The following is a 23,973-nucleotide window of genomic DNA, read 5'->3' as shown; positions in this document are numbered from 1 at the left end:
ATTCCGCTTTCAACACACGCTGACACCTCGGCAGACATAAACACCCTGACCCTCATCATTATAAATAGCCGTTGGAAGTCCGAAGGGTTCGGTCATCTTCTTCAGTTGTTCCTCTCTATCCAGACCCAAACCCTCCCGGAGACCCATACCCATCCCTCTGACCCCAACACCCATTTCTTCGCAGGACACAGCCATGTCTCTTATAGGTTTTCATTCTGTTTCTATTTCTAATCTTTTATTAAGGGTTTTTAAAATTTTTATTATCTAGGGTTTTTAGTCTTTTTGTTGGCGTTTTTTCCTTCAAAATCTGATTTCCTTGGGGTCTTCCTCTTCTTTTTTGTCTTTTTGTTGGAGGTTCTTCTTTAGTTGATATGTTTCAGGATATGTTTCTGTGGGTTTGTTTGACCATTTGATGATGTTTTTTTCTTATGAAAAACCAAATTTATCAGATCACGATGGTTCAGTCAAACATTTTATTTGTGGGTATGTGATGCTGGAAGACTCCATGGCTTAATGTTTTACTTGTTTCTTGTATTTCTGACATTGATTTCCTCTTTACTAATCCCTAAAATAAATCTGGTCAAAATCTTGAATCAAGTTTGGTATGCTAACCAGATTTACTTTGGTCACACTTAAAATACTTGAAACACACTTTTAAATCTATAACTCTTGGCAGGATTTACATAAATTTCTAAAGATTGTAAAGTTGCCATAGTAATTTCAATTTATGTTTACTTATATCATTTACTATCATCTAACACTTCCTATATATTTGTGGCTATTTGATAGGATAATGGAGCAATCTAGACTCTAGAGCTTCTAGCAATATGTAAATGTCCAACAGATCATATACAATACCAAGGTACATAACCAAATTATATTATGTTGATTACTTGATATACATTCAAAATGTCTAATAGGGTATTAAGGAATAAGCGTTGTCATACTTTCTTGATTGCTTAATATATATGCATAATGTCTATTAGGGTATTAATGAATAAGCCTCACCATATGTTTTAATAAGTTGGTATGTCATAATTAAATGTTATTTAGAAGAAACACATAAGAACATAGTGTCCCATGACACGACGTATTTGTGACTAAATTGTAATTTTAAACTTTTTTTACCACAACAATGCACTTTGAACATTTAACAAATTATAGAATTATAGCACTATGCTTTCAATTTCTTTTCCTTTTTAGAAATTGAACTTTTATATTTTTTTTTCTCCCTATTTTATAATTTATCCATATATAAGATCGACTTTTAAAACAATCGTACCCTTGAAAAACTAAACTTTTGTTATTTTGCTTGCTAACTAAGCATTATACCTTCTTATAAAGACATTGTATTTTGAAAATATACCAATTATAGCATCAAACCTTCATTTACAACATTTTACTTTCAAAATCTGACTTACTAAAACAATTGTAGTTATATTATTTTTCCTATTAAGATATTGTACCTTATAATTTTTTTATATAAAAAAGTAGTGTATTGAAAATGTAACATATTAAGACCTCGTACTTTATTATCTATTATTTTTTTATTTTTTTTATTTTTTTAAATCTTATTAAGACTTTAAATTGATAATCTAACCAATTTTAGCATTATAATTACAATATCTACCCCATCAAGACACTGAGTTTTTGCTTTTTTTCTTCTATATTTCACATTGAAAATCGTATATACCAAGACATTGTATTTTTAATTTCTAAACTTGTTTGATTTTTGTTATCACTTATATCAATATACTTGACTTTTTTTTCTTATTAAGAAACTATAACTAGAAATCTAACCAATTGTACTTTTGTTTTTTAATATTAAAACTACTTTGAAATCTAACCAATTATATCATTAATTTTTTCACATATACTCCCTTCGTCCCAAAATTATAGTCCATCTTTCCTTTTTGGTTTGTCCCAAAATAATAGTCCACTTCTAAAAATAAATAACATTTTTACCAAAATACCCCCTCATTATTACTTAACCAACTAAGCATTTAATGGAACATTAAATACAAAGTAATGACAAAACTGTCATTTTATTAAATAAAGTTAGTGGTAATTAATGTTTTTCTTAATATGTGTGTTTTTTTGTCTGTGGACAATAATATTGGGACGGAGGGATATATAATAATATACTTCCAACGCTAACCTATAATGACATTGTACTTTTAATATTCAATACTTGTTTAATTGGTTACTAATTATAGCAATTTAGTTTTAAAAAATTTCCTATTAAGACATTGCCTTTTCAGTTATAGCATTATACTTTCAATATCTAACACAATACTTTCAATATTATTTTATTAAGACATTGCACATTGATCATCTAACTTTCTATAGCATTTGGCTTTCAAATTCTACCATTTTACTTTCAATATTTTTCTTTATAAGATTTTTTTACTTTTAACTGTTTTCTTATTAAAACACTGCATTTTGAAAATCTAACTTGTTTTAAATATTTTTCCTTTTAAAACATTTTACTTATAATAAAACTTCTTTTTAAATCATTATACTTTGAAAATAACTTTTGTATTTTTAATTTTCCCTTTTAAGATGTTATATTTTTTAGATTAAATTTTTTTGATTTTGGTTACTAATTATAACATTTTACATTCAATATTTTTCGATTAAGACATAATCCACTTAAATTCTAATTGATTTTCGCATTATATATACTTCCATTTTTATCTATTAAGACATTGAACTTTCTACCTTTTTTTTGTATTAAGATATTGATCTTCTTGTCATTTAAGTTATTATTCTCTTATTATAACTTTATCTAGAAATCTAACCAATTGTACATATGTTTTTACCATATTAAAACAATATACTTTGAAATCTAAGCAATTACAGTATTATTATTTTTACATATATATTGCAATATAGCATTATACTTCCAAAACTAACCTATAACAACTTTGTACTTTTAATATACAATGCTGGTTTAATTTTCGTTTCTAATTATAACAATTTAGTTTCAATGTTTTTCTTCATAAGACATTGCATTTTAGTTTTAGCATTATACTTTGAATGTCTAACATCGCACTTTTAGTATTATTCTATTAAGATAATGTACTTTTTAATTGTATTCTTATTAAAACATTGCATTTTGAAAATTTAACATGTTAAAACAATTTTATTTTCTTAACTTTGCTTTTCAAAACATTATACTTTGAAAATCTACCAATATGTTCTTTCATACTTAAACATCATACTCTCAAAATACATGGTAATCTAAACTTTGATTTTTGTTACCAATTATAACATTAATTTCATGTTAAAACATTGTACTTTTTTTCAGTTAAAATCTAGCTTATTAAGATAAATATACTTTTTCTTCATATAAAAACAATAATATTTCAAAAAGCTTTACTTCACAATTGAACATATGACTATTAAGATATTGCCTTTTTCTTTTTTATCTATTAATATATTGAACTTTAAAACAATTACAAAACTATAGTTTTAAAATCAAAAGTATTAAGATATTAAGAAATAAGATATTGAACTTTAAAACAGTTATAGAACTATAGTTTTAAAATCAAATATATTAAGACATAGTATTTTTAAATTGTTTTTTACCATTAAGTCATTGTGATTTGAAAATCTGAACTTGTTTATATTTGTTTACCAGTAATAACTTTTTAGTTTCAAAATTTTTCCTCTTTAAGACATTGTTGTTTTTTAATATATTCTTATTAAGTCTTTGTGCATTGATAATAACTATCTGTAGCATTATACTTTCAAATTCTAACATCACACTTCCAATATTTTTCATATTAAGATTATGTACTTTTTAACTATTTTCATATTAACATATTACATTCTTAAAATCAAAATTATATGAACATGTAATTTAAAATAGCATTATTTTAAAATTGAGTCTAAGATTTTGTATTTTTATTTTCCTCTTTGAGATGCTATGGGTGCGTTTGGTTGTGGAAAACTGTTTTCATTTTCTAAGAAAATGTTTTCAGAAAATAGGGTTGAGTTTTCATTTTCAACTTTCAATGAAAACGTGTTTGGTTGGAACGGGTGGAGTTTTTATTTTCCATCTTAGAAATTTGGAAAACTTTGGAAAACTGTAAAAATCACTTTTCTAATTTACATACAATTTGGAAAACTGAACGAACCAAACGCGCAAAATTTTCGTTTTTCTTGGAAAATTTTCCTAGAAAACTGGAAAATTTTCCACAACCAAACGCACCCTATGTTTTTCAGATCAAACTTTTCGATTTTGGTTACTAGTTATAGCTTTAAACATTCTGATTATTTCAATTAAGACAATCCACTAAATTTCTAATTGATTTTTGCATTATACTTCCCATTATAATACTATTCTTTCAATATTTAAGTGTGCGTTTGGTTGTGGAAAATTGTTTTCATTTTCTAGGAAAATGTTTTCAGAAAATGGAGTTGAGTTTTCATTTTCAATTTTCAGTGAAAATTTTAGAAAACGCGTTTGGTTGAAAGCGGGGGAGTTTTCATTTTCCATTTTAGAAATTTGGAAAACTTTAGAAAACTGTAAAAATCAATTTTCTAATTTACATACATTTTGGAAAACTGAACGAACCAAACGCGTTTTCAAAATTTCCGTTTTTCTTGGAAATTTTTTCTAGAAAACTGGAAAATTTTCCACAACCAAACGCACCCTATGTTTTTCAGATCAAACTTTTCGATTTTGGTTACTAGTTATAACTTTAAACATTCTGATTATTTCAATTAAGACAATCCACTAAATTTCTAATTGATTTTTGCATTATACTTCCTATTATAATACTATTCTTTCAATATTTAAGTGTGCGTTTGGTTGTGGAAAATTGTTTTCATTTTCTAGGAAAATGTTTTCAGAAAATGGAGTTGAGTTTTCATTTTCAATGAAAATTTTAGAAAACGCGTTTGGTTGAAAGCGGGGGAGTTTTCATTTTCCATTTTAGAAATTTGGAAAACTTTGGAAAACTGTAAATCAATTTTCTAATTTACATACAATTTGGAAAACTGAACGAACCAAACGCGTTTTCAAAATTTCCGTTTTTCCTGGAAATTTTTCCTAAAAAACTGGAAAATTTTCCACAACCAAACGCACCCTAAGCTTTTATACTTTTATTATTTATGTTAAGTCAGTGTACTTTGGAATCCTAAACATGCATGATGTTGAGTACAACTTATAAGTTATACATTTAGTTTTTTTTTTCTTTTAAAATATTATACTTTTATTATTCTTACTATTAAGAGATTGTACTTCGTAAATCTAAACATGTTTGACTTTGGTTACTAAATATAGCATAATAGTTTCCCTACTTTTTTTCTACTAAGACATTGTAATTTTTGATTTCTTATAAAGATATTTTAACCTATATAGCCCTGACCCTTCATTTACAACATTTTACTTTTAAAATCTAACCTGTTAAAGCAATTGTAGTTTTGTTATTTTTCCATCAAAACATCTTTGCTTTCACTTTTTTTTAATTTTTTTTTCATATATAGCAATATTCTTCCAAAACTAACCTATAACAACATTTTACTTTGAATATTCAAAACTTGTTTACTGTTTACGCTTTTCATTTTTTGTTACCAATTATAACATTATACTATACTTATTTCCTGTTAAAACGTTGCACCTTTTTTTATTTAAAATCCGTTTGACCAATTAAGATGATATACCATTTTTTTCCTTATTAAGACATTGCTATTTGGAAAAAGCTAAATTATAAAATTGATTGTATTAAGACATTGTGTATTTTTATTTTTAATCTATTAAGATATTGAACTTTGAAATTTTTATTAATTATACAATTACTTTTTCAAAATCAAATCTATTTTCATAGTATTTTTTCAATTTTTTTTCACTATTAAGTCATTGTACCTCAAAAATCTAAACTTATTAATTTTTTTTTAAGTATAACATTTGCGCTTCAAAGTTTTTTTGTATTAAGACTTATTTTTTAACATTTCTTATGAATATACCTTAACAATCTATCATCTATAACATTATACTTTCTAGTTTGGCCATTATACTCTTAACAATATTTTATTACGATATTGTACTTTTAAGTTATTTCTTATTAAAACATTGCATTTTGAGGAAATGTACATTGAAAATCTACTCATTTGTAGCATTTTTCTTTTAGTTTTTAACCTTATACTTTCAAAGTCCAATCTTTCAAGACATTGTACTTTTATATTCTGTAAGATAATATATGTTTAGACTTTTTCTTATTAAGATAATCTACTTTTAGTTGGTTTCTTTTTAAAACATTTTACTTTGATAATCTTACTATTTATAACATTTTATTTTTAAATTTGAAAGTATATTGTTATAGATGATAGTTTTCATTTTGAAAGTACTTTCAGTTTTTTTCTTATTAAGAGATTGTTTTTTTAAGTGTTTTCTCATTAAAACATTTCATTTGGAAAATCTAAGTTATTAAGACATTGTACTTTTAATAAAGTTTCCTTTTTAAAATATTGAATTTTGAAAAATCTACCTTTGTAGCATTATTCTTTTAAATTTAACCCAATACTTTCAAATTTCAATATTTCAAGAATTCTAAATTTATTTCCAATGAAAACATCGCACTTTTGTTTTTAGTTTTTTTTTATTTATGAAGTCTATATTTTGACAACTTACTTTATTTTTTATTAAGAGATTGCATTTTAACAGTCTAAGCTTGTTTGGTTTATGTTACTAGCTATAAAAGTATACTTTTAAAATTGTTCCTATTAAGATATAATACTTAATTTTTTTTTTATAACATTCCATTTTAAAAATCTAAGCAATATTTGGTAACTAAAGTGGGACACGTTTACTTATTAATCCTATTTAGAAGTTGTATTTTGAAAATCTAAAAAACTGAGCTTTTAAGATTTAATACTTTTCTTCCTATTAAGTCAATTTACTTTGAAAATCAAAACATGTTTGATTTTGTTTACAACATATATACTATACATTCAACTTTTTCCTAGTAAGAGATTGTACTTTGAAAATCAAACGTGTATGACTTTGATTACCAATAGCAATACTACTTTCACTTGTAATTTCATACCAAGACATTGTAATTATTAATTTCTTATAATGATGTATTTTGAAAAAATCCAACCAATTATAGCACTGAACCTTCATTTACAACATTATAACAAGATTCTTTCAAAATTGAATAACCTTTTAAAAAATCGGACTTCTATCATACTTCCAAAATCTAATCTATTATGACATAGTATTTGAAAAATCCTAACCTTTTTGGTTTTGGTTTCCGCTTATGTTATCATCTCATTATTACTTCTATTAAGATTTTTTTTGAAAATATATCCAATTAAAAATTTATTTTTTCTAAAGCTAACCTATTAATATAAAACAATGTAGTTACCTTTCTTCATATGTAGTGGGATATTCATTTTTTTGAAAACAATGTGGTTACTTATTAATCGAATAACCTTTTTTTGAAAATATATCCAATTCATCAGCCAAATTCGGGGTTTCTCAGCTACATAGGTTGACCACCAACCTATTTGCTCCATTGTCAAAGCATCCGTTTGTGTTTCCACCATAAAGGAAATACCTTTCTTCATATGGAATGTTACAAATTGCTCTCGTAACAATCATCTGTCCTCATCATTTTCAGGAATTCTATTGAAAGATTCCATGACACTTTGCATAACCTCTTTGTTTAAACTATGAACAAAACAAAGTGACCAAAAGATATAATTGAATACCTTTTTGATCTTGCGTCTGACGGCTTTGAAATTAGCCGCGTTGTCTGTCACCACTTGCAAGACATTACTTGGACCAACGACTTTATTGATCATGAAACACCACACCACGAGCATTGAAGGCAACAAAAGTGAGAAGTGAATTATGTTTGATATTAGACCACCCATCCGAAATAATAGAAACACCTTGAGTGTAGCAAGTATCTTTCACTTGTATTAGTTCTTTATCAATATCTCTCACACACTCATCTAGCAACACAGTTCTTGCTTTTTCACTTCTTAATGGCTTGTATCATTTCAATGAATCGAGGATTCTGCAAGACATTAAACAAGATACCATTAGCTCACAAGCCTCTCATGATTTTCATGTCCACTATTTTACGCTCCACGACACCAAAAGCTTCCTCAAATCATTTTCTTTATGCTGAATTTTTAAGGATCTTGAACACCTCCGCTCTCGGCTTCTTTTACCTTGCTCGAAATTCGTTGTAGCTTGGACGAATCTTTAACCATAGCAGAACATCTTCTAATTTCTATCAGCTTCCCGCTTAAGCATTAAAGAAATACATATGAATTCTAGTGTATGAGCTTGTATATTTTCACTTGCAATGGTTACAAATTCACGGTTTTGATCCACCAGCATTCTTACTAGTATAGTAGTACGTACCTGAACCAACCATAGTCACTTCTTCCAAAAGAGGTTTGCCAACTTCTTGCCATTGCCAAAAATCATTCTCAATAACTAACAGAACAGTATAAAAGAGTAGGAGAGAAGCAGAAGTAGAAAATTGGAAACTGGATCACTGGAAGTTAATGTTAATTGCTAACAGTGAATAAATCGTTCAATCGTCGTACTAAAAACACGAATCAGAGCAATCCAAGTTGATAGAAACGCGTTCCCACCATCGTACCGACTGATTGATTCGATCGTCACGCTGCCGTACCATGGAGCGTTTTGGCTGGCGTTGGGTACAAATTTGTACCGCGTTTGGGTACAGAACGTTCAAAATATTGCACACGACCTATTGAGCGATTCCTGTGACTATGCAGAAAACATTTCCTCAATCCATAATCACATGGATCACTGGAATGGCCATGATCCATGTTCCAAACACGCCGTACCCAAACGCGGTATGTTTGCGATCCGGTCGCCCCCGAAACGTACTCCAATATGGCTACCTTCTAACCCTACCTAATCTCCGGAACGACCATGGAAAACATGATTTTATTAATTCTAATTTTCTAGAAACGCAATTGGGACCTCTAATTGTAGATTAGGATTGCTGATTGCAGATTTTGGCGGGAAATAGGTTGCGTGAAATAAAATGTTGACTCATGGTATGCAGGTATTGTCCGTCAATTGTAGATTAGACCATGCAACTTATCCCACATCACCACCACTCTATCGCTACTTTTCTACTGCTCAGTTCTGCATTTGTAATCTAGAGTTCTAGATTTCTCTACTTCTAGTTTTCATCTTTCACCGTATTTGGCAAAGCTTTTAGTCGGCCAGAATGTAGTGAAGCACGACAACCAGAAAACATTATTGATCTAAGCTAGAATATAGTGAAGCATGACAACCAGAAAACATTATTGATCTAAGCTACAATGACTTTGGAGTAAGGCGAACGAAGCCGAGATCGAAGGTGTTTCAAGATCCTTAAAAAATTCTATACTTTCAAAAAATCCAGCATAAAAAACAACTTGAGGAAGCTTTTGGTGTCATGAAACCTAATATGGTGGATATGAAAATCATTAAAGGCTTGTGTGCTAATGGTATCTCGTTGAATGTCTTGAGAACCCTCAATTCATTGAAATGATTAGCGCGATCAAAAAGGCACTTAATGGATAAAACCTCCATCTAGTGAAAAAGCAAGAATCGTTTTGCTAAATGAGTGTGTGAGATGTTGTTAAAGAACTAATCCAAGCCAAAGATACTTGGAACACTCAAGGGGTTTCTATTGTTTCGGATGGGTGGTCTAATGTTAAACATAAGCCATTTCTCAACGATGTTGCGGTCAATGCTCGTGATGTGGTGTTCATATGTGACGAAGATTCTTTGAGGGTCGAGAAAGTGAGAGTGGAGATTTCCAAGTTTCAAAAAAGCTATTGAAAATGTTGGTGCAAATAATGTCTTGCAAGTGTTAACAGATAATGCAGCTAATTGCAAAGCCACCGAGTGTGAGATTGAAAAGGTATACAAACATATCTTTTGGTCACCTTGTTACGTTCACACTTTATTTTGGTTTTCAAAGACATGGCAAATGGAATGTTCTGGTTAAGTGATAGCTATAAGAAATGAACAATTGTCAAGTACTTCATTAACCACACCCATTCCTTGTGAATGTTTGGTGAAAATTCAAAATTAGAATTGTTGGAGTTGGCTTAAACTCGGTTTGCATCACACTATATTTTGTTAAAAAAGAATTATCGATTGTAGGGAGGCTCTTGTCACAACTATAGTTGGGGAAAAAGTTGTAGATGAAATCATAAGATTTGTTGGGGAAAAAGTTGTAAATACAATTAAAGACGATTCGGAAAAGATGTTGAAAGTGTTTTAGCCATCATTAAACCCATTTTTCTACTTATAAAGTTGTGATTGCGAAGGCCTAAAATGGGTGAGATTTATGAGTGAATGGATAACATGTTTGGTGAAATCAAAAACATTATGCAAAAAAGTATTTTCTAGATGTTATGTATGACTTGAGAAAATAATTTTAATTAGGTGGAGAAAATGAATATACCATTACAATGTTTGGTTTGCATTAAATCCACGATTTTTTTGATGCAAAGAAGTTGTGCAAGCTATCATGGAAGCCTTTCGTAGAAATTCATAAAATGAAAATGACGGAAGAGTATTACGAGAGCAATTCGTAACATTCCATGTGAAGAAAGGTATCTACTCCATTGCGGCACCACAAACGGATACCGTGACAATGGATGCAATAGATTGGTGGTCGAACGATGGAGCCGAAACCTTAGAATGGGCCGAAGTAGCAAAGTAGGTACTTTCACAACCTATTAGTAGCTCTTCGGCGGAAATTGGTTAAATGAAAAAAGAGCTAATAAATTGGTACTTTGACATCAATCCTAAAAGCACTTACATTGGGAGAATTTAGATGAAGAAAACGAATCCAAATATTCTTGTTTTTTGTTTGTTACTGCTTCTTCTATTTTTTGAGTTATAGCGTGTAACTGTTAAGTGTTAGCATCATGTTCGTTTTTGGTAATTTGGAATTTGGATTCTGTTTATAATATGTTGCTGGTCCAAATCTCTTTTAAAAAGAAATGTTGCTCGTCCAAACTAATCCTAAAAGCACTTACATAGGGAGAATTTAGATGAAAAAACGAATCCAAATATTCTTGTTTTTTATTTGTTATTGCTTCTGTTTTTGAGTTATAGCTTGTAACTGTTAAGTGTTAATGAATCATGTTTGTTTTTGGTAATTTGGAATTTGGATTCTGTTTATAATATGTTGCTGGTCAAGATCTCTTTCAAAAAAAATGTTGCTCGTCTAATGGTTATACAGATAAAGATTACAAAGATTACGACATGGTTTAGATTGAGGAACATTTGGTAACGTATTGTTGGACATATGTTCGTTTTTTTGGTAAACTATTTCTGTTTTTGGTGGTAATATATATAAAATATAAACTCTATTACTTTATAATTGGTACATTTGCAATATGAAGTATGAACTGGAATTGTGACTATGCCTTCATACCCGAGATGAACCCACCCCCTTCATATCCGATACGTCCCACCTCGTGAACCACGAACTATGTGACTATGCCTCAATCCATCCATTATCTTTTCCCTTGCTCATTCTCCATGTCTTCTTCATCTAAATTCTCCCAAATCATTTCTTCTTTCTACTAATCGTGAACTCAAGCCTTCAATGCGAGTGATTTTAGGATTTATGTCCCACTTTTTGTGGCTATATGAATTCGAGATAAGAGATGAGTCAAATCTTGGAGTGAATGAAACCAATTTGTCGGCTCTTTTGCAATTTGACCATCAATCTATTTCATCCATTGTCACTGCATATGTTTGTCTTGGCGCCATGGACTAGATCCCTTTTTTCACATGGAATGTTGCGAATTGCTCTCGTAACTCTTATTCCTCTTCATTTTTGGAAATTATACTGAAGGCTTCCCCATCACAAAAGTTGATCATAATTCTAAAACATTTTCTATATCTTTCCAAAATAAATCATCTTTGACTGTATCCGCAACTTTTGATCCGATAATTCTTGTGTTTTCATCTACATTTTTAACCCACCCCCTTTAAAAATTAATAAGTATAGTTGTGGCAAGAACCTCCTTACAATCCATAATTCTTTTTAACAAAACATAATGAGATGCAAACCAAGTTTTGGCCAACTTTAACAACTTTAATTTTGAGTTTTCACCAAATAATGACAAGGCTGTGTCATTTAGAAAGTACTTCACAATTGTTTTTCATCTGATGGCTTTGTAATTAGCCGCATTATCCGTGACCGCTTGCAACATGTTACTCAGTCCAACAGATTCAGTAGCTCCTAGAAGATATTTAGAAATTCCCACTCCTTTTTTTTCGACCCCCCGAGAAATCGTCCCAATATATGAACATCTCACAACAGGAATTCACGATAATAACATTGATAAGTGGCGTATGCTTGACATTAAATCATCCATCAGAAACAATAAAAAACCCTTGCGTATACCAAGTACCTTTGACGTGAGTTTTTTTTTCAACATCTCTCACACAGTCATCTAACAACACGGCTATTGCTTTTTCACTAGATCGAGGTTTGTATCTCTCTGGTGCCTTCTTAAGTGTGTTGATCAATTCAATAAATTGTGGATTCAGCAAAGAGTTGAGTGGGATACCATTAACACATAATCCTATAATGATTTTTGTTAGAATGTATATATGTAGACTAGGGTTTTGGTGCTTTCTTAGTATCAGAGCTTGTAGATTAGTGCATTTCCGTGTTGTACCTTGTGAGTATAACTAAGATATGTGTTTGTTTTGAAGTGTTGTACCTTGAGAGTACAATTCAGATCTGTTGGGAAATATAACGTCGGTTTAGAGAAGCTTTGCTTACCGCCACGACCACCACTACCACTGCCTTTAGAAGACCTCGATTAAGGTACCCTGTAAAAACGACGTCATTCTGACCACCTCATGCTCCCCATGCGCCACCACCAACTTCCTCCGTCCCACCACGTGGAGACTTGATCCCCATAGATCAAGAAATGACTCGTGTTTCTGGTTTTAATATTACAGCTAAAATTCCCACGTCTAGTTCTCACCTCTAGTTCTGGTTCTATATGTACGGAAGAGTATGCTCAACTTTTGGAATACGAAATTCGCATACTCCCACTGCCGTTTTTGCTGAGACTAGCAACTCTAGTAAATGTTTGTTATCTTCTACTTCCAAATGGATTTATTGATTCGGGAGCTTTAGATCACATGACAGGTAATCCTAATGTCCTCTAACTTTCACACTCATACATCCACATCCCATGTTACCATTGTTGATGGGTCTACCCCTCGAGTTCTTTGATCTGGCCCCGTTGATTTGGCTCCATCTATCTCATTATCTTCTGTTTTAAGCCTACCAAATTTTCCGTTTAATTTGCTTTTAGTCAGTAAAATTACTCGTTCCTTGAAATGTAGTGTCAGCTCTCAAGTTTTTTCTTGATTATTGTGTCTGCAAAAGTCTTTCAGCGAAGCAAATAATCGGTAAAAGACGAGAATCTGGTGGACTTTATTTAAACCTGTGATGCCGAAAGCCATGGTAGGATTGAAATCATTCTCTCCGTTCGGATTACATTGTCGTTTAGGTCACCCCATCTTTTCAAAGTTAATTATATCCCCAATTTAGTCATTTTTCATCGCTGAATTGTGAGTCCTAGAGTTGATAAATGAGTTGCATCTACATTCGTATTGGTTCACTCTAATGTATGGGGTCCTTGTCCTATCACTTCAAAAACCCGGTTCAAGTACCTTGTTGCTTTTGTGGATGATTATTCTCGCGTTACTGCAAAAGAATATACCTCTGAGACATTTCGATCATACATGCTTCATCAAGGCATTCTTCATGAATCTTCTTGTGTTGATACTCCCACTCAAAATGGAGCTGTTGAACGAAAAAATCGTCACCTTTTTGAAATAGCTCGAGCACTATTATTTCAAATGGCTGCTCCAAAACCATTTTGGGTTGTTGTAGTCTCTATTGCCTATTTCCGCATCAACCGAATGCCATCTACAGTTGTTGGTGGTGAGGTTCCATTTTCAGTTATGTTTCCAAATATATATTTGTTCCCTGTTGAACCTAAGGTGTTTGGTTGTAGTTGTTTTGTTCGGGATTCTCGACCTCACATCGGCAAACTAGACCCTAATTCCCTCAGGTGTGTTTTACTTGGATACACCCGCCTTAAAAAAGGTTATAGGTGCTTTTCTCCTATACTCAATCATTACATTGTTTCACGTGATGTCACTTTTATGGAGAAAGTACCGTTCTTTCTGATGATTACCTCCCTTGATCAAAGAGATGATGATGATTTGACGGTATATACGATACATGTTTCTGGCCCGAATGCAGAGCCTCCTATACCACCCAACTTTCAACTTTGAGCAATTATCAGAGCCCGGAAGACCACAAGTGATTCACATATATAGTAGACAACGACGACCTACATCATGGCCGATTTGGTACCTCCTACATCTGCAGGGTCGACTGATGATACCTCTAGTACAACAAATGATGAGGTTCCAACTTCCTATATAAAACTTTCAGATCTTGATCTTCCCATAGCCCTTCAGAAAGGTTAACGTTGATTTACTTACCCTATTTCTTCATATGTGTCTTATGATAAGCTCTCTACATCTTCTCGTTCATTGGTTTCAACATTAGTCTCTATATCGATCCCGAAAACGGTTGGTGAAGCTTTAGCCCACCCTGGATGGCGTGTTGCTATGCTTGACGAAATGAATGCCCTTGAGGACAATAACACGTGGAGTTTGGTCAAGTTACCTGTTGATAAAAAAGGTGATTGGTTGCATATGGGTGTTTACTGTAAAGGTTAATCCAGATGGATCGGTGGTTCGCTTAAAGGGGCGATTAGTTGCCAAACGTTATGCTCAAACTTATGGAGTTGATTACTCTGAGACATTTTCTTCTGTAACTAAATTATCCTCTGTACACCTATTCGTTTCTCTCGCCGCTACTTATGATTACGTACTTCATCAACTTGATGTCAAAAATGCCTTTCTTCATGGTGATTTACACGAGGTTGGTAAAGTTTGCAGATTAAGAAAGTCTTTGTATGGATTAAAACAATCTTCTCGCGCTTGGTTTAGGTGGTTTAGTACTGTGGTGACTACGTTTGGATTACGAAGAAGCGCATATGATCATTCGGTTTTCTTTGCTTCATCCACCTATGGTTGTATTTTATTGGTTATATATGTGGATGATATAGTGATTACCAAGAGCGATGAGACTGTCAGTAAGAATTTGAAAGAGTTTCTTGGATCTGAATTTCAAACAAAGGACCTAGGCCCTTTGAAGTATTTTTTTGGGGATTGAGGTCTCCCGCTCTCGGAAAGGAATTTGTTTGTCTCAACGAAAATATTGTTTAGACGTGCTGAATGACTGGAGATTGACTGATGCAAGACTGTATGATTCTCTTATGACACCGAATGTCAAATTGAAAGCAGACGATGAAGACCCAATTGAGAATCCAGAAAAATATAGAAGAATTGTTGGGAAGTTAAGATATCTTATGATTACTCGGCCGGACATCGCTTTTTCGGTAAGTGTTGTGAGTCAATTTATGTCATCATCAAGAGTTGCACATTGGGACGTTGTCATTCACATCTTAAAGTATCTAAATGGTACTCCTGGTCGTGTTATTTTGTATCAGAATCATGGTCATCATGTTGTAGAAGGGTTTACAGATGCCGACTACAATGGTGACCCCACAAGTAGGCGGTCGACTACTGGGTATTGTGTTTTTGTTCGAGGAAATCTTCTCTTGGAAGAGTAAGAAGCTAAATGTAGTTTCTCGTTCGAGTGCGGAGTCCGAGTATAGACTATTGGCGATTCTTGTTCTATTTTTTCAAGTATAATGTTATACTTTAAAATTTTTATTCCTACTAAGACATTGCACTTTGAAAACCTAAACTTGTTTGATTATGGTTATCAATTATAGCTTTATAACTAGTTATAGCATTATACTTTCACTGATAGTATTTTACTATCATAATCTCTAAACTATTAAAACTGTTGAATTTTATCGTTTTTTTATTTCTTATTAAGACATTGTATTTTGATAATTTAACCATCTATAACATTATGCTTTCAATTATATCATTATACTTTCAAAATTTAAAGGCATTCGGGTTACCACATAATCAGTTATAACATTAATATTTCAATATTTTTCATTATTAAACATTGTAATTTTAATTTATTTTCTTGTTAAGCACTGGAGTTTGATAACCTAACCATTAATATATTCATATACTTTAAGATTTTGTCATATCAAGACAATGTACTTTGAAATTTTAGACTTGTTTGATGTTCTTTACTAATGATAACAATATATTTTTAGATTTTTTTCCTATTAGGACATTGTACTTTGAGAATCTAACAATAGGGCATTATACTTTCAAATATTACATTATTCTACTAAAATCTAACGTGTGATAGACTACTTTTTTGAGTTTTTTCTTATGGCATTATCTTTTAAAAATCTGAATTTCTTTGATTGATTACCCACTTAACATTATACTTTCATCTTTTTCCTATTTGGATATTGTACTTTCAATTTTCTCCTAAAAAATTGGACTTTTTTTTTTCTATTTGGACATTGTACTTTAAAAAATCTACCTCTTATGACATTGTGCTTTTAAGATCCCCCCTGTTAATACATTATACATTGAAACCACTTATAGCTTTATACTTTTAAAATTTAATCTAGTAAGACATTGTAATTTATGTCCCATTAAGACCATGTTCTTCGAAAATCTAACCATTTAAAAGACTGTACTTTGAAAATATAACCATTTATAACACTATACTTACAAAAGTTAGCCTATTAAGACTACTTCTTTCTATTAACATAATATACTTGGAAAATCTAATCTATTAAAATGTATTATACATTTATACCCATAATTATATTTTTCCTATGAAGTTATTATAATTTATTAAGACATTGTAGTTTGAAAATCTAACCAAATTTAGCATTATACTCATGAAATTCAACCTATGAAGACATTGTATTTTTAATTTTCTCATATATGTGTTTACCTTTTTATGAATTGTTATTATTTGATATATGATATTTTAAAATAATGGGATTAACCGATATATGTTGATCTTATGTGAGTTTATGATTTTGTGAATTTTGTATGCCAAGTAAATCTTGTGAAAAAACACAGGTGCTCATACTTTGTCTACACGTGTTTAGAGTTATTTTTAAATTTCATTTTACTAGCACTTATATCATGAATTTGTCATTCAATATGGCTACTCATATTTGATAACTTGTGATCATACATGTTTTTATCCCTCCAATATGTTTGAGCTTCGTTTCGGATAATCATTGTGCCTCCTTTAAAAAACCCTTTAAAACCTTTATTGTGTTTAGATCCACATTTGAAAATGTTTCCTTTGAGGAATTGTCTCTAGTGAAACCAGTTTCTCCAGCCTTTGTTATTCGACAAAAAGGGAAGAACGGTTGATTGTTTTCGTTATTTCATTTAGATTTATTTATCTGGTTGTGGTTCATTTTATAATATATTCATTTTGACCACAAAAAATGTTATTAGTTTTGTCATCTAAAAAAAGAAAATTGTTGGTCCATGTGATTTTTACAATCTAGCAATCTAATCTAATTATTACGATGATCAAACAATCAACATGAAGGAATTATATTGTTTACTAACTAACCATTTTCACAAGCAGGAGGACTCTAGTACATTTTTCCACTTTTTTATTTATATTTAAGCTAATCTTTTTGTTAGTAAGCCAAGCCTTTTGGTTACATATTGACAAAACCCTAAATGGAGAGAAATACCTATTTACTTTTCTAGTACCCTATGCGACATCCTTCCATAAGTCGATATATGGACACTTTTGTCTTTTGACATCTTTGGAGGGGTGGGTGGATAGAGATTGTATTGTAATTAAGTTTATTAGGGGAGCAAGGTCCGCATACTTCTTGAGTAGGTGGAAAATTACTTAAGTTGGAGAAATGAAACCTTGGCTTGGGGACAATTTTGGTTCAACCTAGACCACCAAATTCAATTTTTTAATGTAAAATAGTTTTCTACTTTTGTAAAACTATAGTTGTATATGATATTAGTTTTGGGGTGTTGCACTAAGAACGTTTGTTATGAAAAATGTGTGTGAATCATAATTTAGGAATTTTTGAATCACTAGCATCGACATTAAAAAACAACAATGATGGTGAATTAGATTTGATTAGTGTTTGGATCACCATTTTTAGGTGTGGATTTCTTTTAACACGAATGAAATCACATGTTATAATACGTGAATCTTGAATTAAATTGTTAAGGGTGAGGATAGACATTTTTTTACACGAATGGAACACCATTCCATGGTTTGGATTCCATTTTCTTATGGGTTGCATTTAATAGATCACGTTTTGGTAATTGTGTTGTGAAATTCCATTTTCAATCACTACTTATCAGTTTACGACAATGAATAAACTAGGAATCAATCAAGTATTATTATATAATTATGACCTGGTCTTGAATTCTATATTCCAACGACTTTGTCTTGCATTCCATATCATACATAGGAAACAAACAAACAGCCCTCTAATTCAAATAACCAGAATCTAAAACCAGGAATATAAATCCTCCATACATATATATCATATATCCTTAACAAAATCAAAAGGGGTTTCAAGTTTCAACAAACACACAGTGAAAGTGAAACGGAAATGGCAGAAGAGCAGGTATCAACTGTGAGGAGGGTTAGAAGGCAAGGATCATCTGGTTACTATTGGGATGATGAAATGTTGTCAAGTGAACCACAACAAAAGCATTCATTGTTATCGGATGATTTTGATTTTGATTTTGATTTTGATCAGGGAGAATCACGATCACAAATGGATGGACAAGATTCGTCCACAACAACCATCACCATTCATCGGGACCCACCTTCTCCAAGGGACCCTACATGTGGGTTATGTATGTGGTTTTTTCAAGTGGTCAAGAATTGTCAAGGCTCAAGACAAACCTAGATGTCCTCAGTTTTCAACTCTAAACCCATGTTTTTTTTTTCAATGTTGTCTGGATAAATAATGTCTGAAAAATATTTGAGAAAATGATAACATGTTTTTGCAAATAAAGGAAAAATAAACAAGATCAAATGTGTAAAAAGTCGTGACATTATGGGAAAACCTCATTTTCCCAACTTTTTTTATTATGTCGTTATTTAGGTAGTGTTTGTTTTTTGTCTGCAGATCTGCGTGGCCTCTTCTGTCTGCGCCGCGCAGACCACGCGCAGACATTAGCCTTCGCAGACTGTTTGTTTTTTTGAAGACTGCAGACCTAAAAATGTTTTTGCGCACCCTCTTCTTGGCGCAGATGTGGACCAGAGTCTTCTAACATCTTCAGACATCTTCTAGCCTAAAAAAACATATATATCTTTATTTTTTTTAAGTTTTTTTTTTAATTTAATTTTTTTCCAACTTTATTAATGATAAACAAATTGAAAAAAAAATTACAAAACTTAAAAAAAACGTTAAACGATACAACATGAAATTTTTGACAAATTTATAAATAAAGATTTATTAGAATAATAGTCGTTGAAGTTGTTTATATAAATATGAAAAAAAATCATAATATATTCTTATATTTTTTTTTGCCAAATTTTGTAAAACATTATTTAATACAGTATCGTTAATTTCTAAAAAAAATATTTATGGTATGTTTTTAATAGATTTAATTGAAAAAATCGAAGTTTATTTTCATCAATTTATGTATCAAATTCTTTGATCACTAATTATAATGTTTAGTTATAACTTTACAACCAAAGTTGTTGGTTTTTATCAAATATATACGTTAATTCATACCATTTTTATTTTTATTTTTCATACAATAATACATAAAAGTTGATCTAGATTCGTTAATTATTTATAACAAAGTCATAAAAATATTAAAAAATCATTTTCAAGTTTAAAAAAACCAGTTTATTTAGATTTCAGTTTATTTTAGTAGCCCGCAGATATTGAAAAAACAAACAGTCTTCTTTTTTCATACTGCAGACGTTTGGTCCACCTTTTCTACTGCAGAGGTCTACAGATGTGGTCCGCAGACTGCAGACATTTTGCCTCAGAAAAAACAAACAACACCTTATTCAGCATTAGAGCATCTACTACAACAGTCGACCTATACTATAACTTATTATTTTTGGCACATCAGTTTTCCATTAATTTTAACCAAGTATCCAAAATTTCTCCAATCGATGAAGTCTTTCAAAAGCTTTCCCCAAACATTACCAAATTATCAAAAATGGGCTGAATGGGTAAAGAAGAAAGGGATATTTTTGTACATGATGATGGCTGAATGGGTAAAGCTCACATTTCTCATTTAACCCATTAAGACTTGCTGAATGTATTAAGTCAAAAGATAACAATCCTTGAGGTGTCTAATTTAGTCCATCAAGCACTAACAAAAAGAATAATTCATATATAGGTTACCAAATTATGGGTTTGTTTCTTTTTTTTTTTCTTTTCCATCATGTGTAGTAGACTTTGTATAAAATGCTCAACTGATAAAGAGTAAATGACTATTTTACCCTCATGTCTAAAAGATGATGCCGGACAAATGTTTATCTGACAAATAATTCAAGTTGCATTACATATTAATGGAGATCCAAGTATTTTCATTTTACAAGAGACATTTTTAAGCTTCCATTTTCACAGTAAAAGTAAATGCTTAATTGACATTGTCACAGCATATTACACTCTAATTTGTGTCCCTCTCAATAATAAGTATTTTCACAGTAAAAATCAAAGTGAAAATGTAAGATGAAGGACTCATAGGTACTTTCTTGCAAGGGCTCTTACCTTGGTATCAAAATGTGAAGATGTTACACGGGATCCTGGTAGGTAGAGAGGATTTAAAAGTATCTGCAAAAAATGTCATGTAACCATTTTATATTATATAACATATTACCTAAATCATCCATTTAACATAAAGTAATTACATCCCTTATAGTATTTGAGAAAAAAGATAGACTTCATAAATGCCACCTTTATATAAAGCTCATGGACTTCCTGAAAAAAGCTCTTAATCCCATCATCATTACGTGAGTCATGAAGCAGCATCAATCGTGTATGTGTAACTTGAATTAAGGAATATACATATTGTTCTTTCATGTAATATATAATTAAGGATAAATTAACCAATTAATTACCAAAATAAAAAGGATATGACCAGCTGTAACGTATACTGACACCACCAAATCATTGAATCTATCAATAGATTTCAAAAACCTAAAACCAGAAAAGTTGGGAACTTTATGAGAGAGAGAGAGAGAGAGAGAGAGAGAGAGAGAGTCTTACATGGCACTTGTAGTCCATGCAAGATCCTGGACAACATCCAAAGCTGCATGAAGGATGAACTGGTGCTGATGTGCAGCCTCTTCTTTCTATAATGTAATTAGAAGAGCATATGTCAGAGTTAAAGCTTTACAATTCAATTCAAAATGTTTAAGTTAATTAGAAATAAGCCATTTTTGTATGTGTAATCTAACATGTTTGGTGAAATCTTGAATTGATTAGTCACAAGAGATCATACTTTAGGAGCAGATCCAACTTCAGCTTCATAGATAGGAATGTCATTTTTGCTAATGATCATAAAGCATGCTGTACTAGCCATTTTGATCCAGTATACAGTTGCTGATTAACTGGATTTCTTTATTGATCTGCATCAAGAAATGGAAGTGTTACCTATGAAGCAAAGCAATCAAATTCCCATAACTTATTACTTCATAGAAACCCAAGATTTGCAAATAATCAATTTCAAAACATCAAATTGCAAACTTAAAATCAGACTTCCAACAGAGACTTGGGCCAGTATGTTGGTATTCTACTTTCCACTTTCCAATTCCTATCATGATTTAAGCTTTTAACCCCGTTTACTTAAGAAACAACTACTTAAATGTGCTCTATAAACCTCTAACCACTTGAAATTCTATTCTTTTGCTGGAATTCAGACATAGTTACATCTTAATTTCATAAAGTCTTGAGAATTTGATACCTGGAAATCAACATAAATACATCATCCAACCAACCAGGAATCGAAATTAGCAACCCTAGCCTTTTTCATGATAATCAAGCGCAATCTTTATGCATTACCAGAAAGATCAAAAGATAGATACAAGAATACGACAATGTGACACACCAATTGGATCATCTTATCAACATAGACACGTACAACTACACAACTGTGCCCTAGTAAGATCGGAGAGAAGCAATGTCCGGCAGGTAATTAAGGTATTCAATTCTAGAGCGTGTATGTATGTGTGCCAATTGGAGTTAAATGAAATCGGCAGGGAAACTTACACTGTAGTCTGATCGGAGATCTTCACTGAAGAGAGATAGAGGTGTCGGGAGGGGAGGGTATAAAGATCTGTCTTATGCCCTGCTAATACGAAGAAGAACATGGATAAAGTTTCACTTTGGCCCTTGTAATTTGAACCAACGACGTTATGGTCCTCCTGTGTTGTTAATTAGTAAACGGAATTGTCTAACTCAACAATTTAAATTAGACTATTTGGTTTAGATATTCAAATTTTAGATTGTTTTTCAGTATTATTGTTTTGGATTGGTTTTGGGGCAGTTTATTGGTTAATCCAAACATTATTTTTTTATCAGAAAAATCTCAATTATTTTATATTTTGTCTAAATTAACGAAACAATCTTATTTTTTTTTTTCAACATAAAATGACAGATTATAATATTGATATTAAACTGTAAACTGATTCAAAGTATTATGATTTTATCAGAGATTTTCCTTTATTAATTTACTAAATTATTTTTCAAATAAATTATAAACGTTTCACTAATAAAAAACCGAATTATCAAACAACGTTATGGTCATCTTCAATTAGGGTTGTTAATTAGTTTGATAAAACCGAATTATCTAATTGGACAATTTGGATTAAGCTATTTGGTTTGGATATTCAAATTTTTAGATTGTTTTTCAATAAAATTGTATTATTTGTTTTGGAATGGTTTTAGTTTTTAAAATAAGAACCGAATAATCTAAAAAAAATCGAATTATTATTATTTATTTATTTACTAAATTATTTTTCAAATAGATTAAAACGTTTCACCTAATAAAAAACTGCATTTTTTCTTAAATGTTTATTATATGTTAAATATTAAACTATAATATATTTTTTAGTAGTTGTTTATAAATTCTAATACACAACTAGATAATATGTTTTTGTTTCTTTTATAAAGTTTTCAAATTATATATTTTTTCTTAATGTTCCAACTCCTCAAAACCGAATTATAAAAATCAATCAAATTGAATAGTAATTTGGTTGGATTCGATAAAATTCATATTTATTTTAAACTATTTTGATTCATGTTTTAACAATCAAAATCAATTAAGATTCACTTGATTGGATCAGATCGAATCAATTCATCCAAACAAACACCCTTGTCTCCAAGTTAATATAGACCAAAACCATTTGGACATCCATTTTTGATGTCGAACCTATGATACGACTAATTGTGTGGGGGTTTGAAAGATTTGAATTTCTGATCTTTTGTATGAAATTCCACACATCAACAACTTAGTTCTCATCGTGAGGATAATAATATCAAATAATGTCCGGTGAGTATGGAGGCTAAGTTGCTTATGTCAGTATTCATAAGCAGGGCAATCCGCATAAGCAATGCTGCTTATGGCAATAAGCAGCCAACATTGCTTAAACGATCAGTAAGTGCTCGAGCATCAGGGCATGTTTTCTTGAAGAGCAAGTTTTGACTCGCATGTTTAGTGGGGGTCAATTTTGTCAGCATTGACTTCAGCCCATGATGTTTTTTGGCCCATTATTATTAAGTCAATCTATCTATAAATAGTGTAATTTATTGTAACCCTAATGTATCGTACGAAAAAAAAAAACTTTTACAACAGGAAATAATAAGTCCGTCTCTCGTGTTCGTCGTGGACATCAGGACATAGCCAATCATTTTGATCGTGTGGAC

At 31.0% G+C, this 23,973-nt stretch overlaps 1 protein-coding gene and 1 long non-coding RNA gene across 2 annotated transcripts; one reads left to right on the top strand and one right to left on the bottom strand.

Annotated features, from left to right (window-relative positions):
* LOC145116312 (uncharacterized) lies at positions 1-19,116 on the top strand. The gene is made up of 2 exons (XR_013711992.1): positions 1-862; positions 18,835-19,116. It is a non-coding gene; the product is annotated as an uncharacterized LOC145116312 (long non-coding RNA).
* A 1,462-nt stretch (positions 19,117-20,578) lies between these two features.
* LOC145116018 (uncharacterized) lies at positions 20,579-22,430 on the bottom strand. The gene is made up of 6 exons (XM_079052381.1): positions 22,318-22,430; positions 21,551-21,677; positions 21,316-21,401; positions 21,186-21,246; positions 21,004-21,090; positions 20,579-20,880 (listed from the first exon to the last, which is right to left on the bottom strand). Exons 2-6 carry the CDS (start codon positions 21,629-21,631, stop codon positions 20,788-20,790), a joined length of 408 nt encoding a protein of 135 aa, XP_078908507.1. The 5' UTR covers positions 21,632-21,677; positions 22,318-22,430; the 3' UTR covers positions 20,579-20,787.
* Between the last annotated feature and the right edge of the window lie 1,543 nt (positions 22,431-23,973).

This window comes from Lactuca virosa, chromosome 5 (assembly GCF_052849685.1).
Source record: "Lactuca virosa cultivar CGN04683 chromosome 5, Lactuca_virosa_CGN04683_v6, whole genome shotgun sequence".
In the NCBI taxonomy this organism is placed as follows: domain Eukaryota; kingdom Viridiplantae; phylum Streptophyta; class Magnoliopsida; order Asterales; family Asteraceae; genus Lactuca; species Lactuca virosa.
This window is presented reverse-complemented; position numbering and strand designations above follow the sequence as displayed.

What these genes read in the sequence shown, in the direction of transcription:
- LOC145116018 (XM_079052381.1), bottom strand. Translation starts at nt 21,631, where the DNA reads ATGGCTAGTACAGCATGCTTTATGATCATTAGCAAAAATGACATTCCT. An exon ending in AAGTTGGATCTGCTCCTAAA is followed by an intron (nt 21,402 to 21,550) that starts GTATGATCTCTT and finishes ATTACATTATAG; the next exon opens with AAAGAAGAGGCTGCACATCA. An exon ending in TCCATGAGCTTTATATAAAG is followed by an intron (nt 20,881 to 21,003) that starts GTGGCATTTATG and finishes CATTTTTTGCAG; the next exon opens with ATACTTTTAAATCCTCTCTA.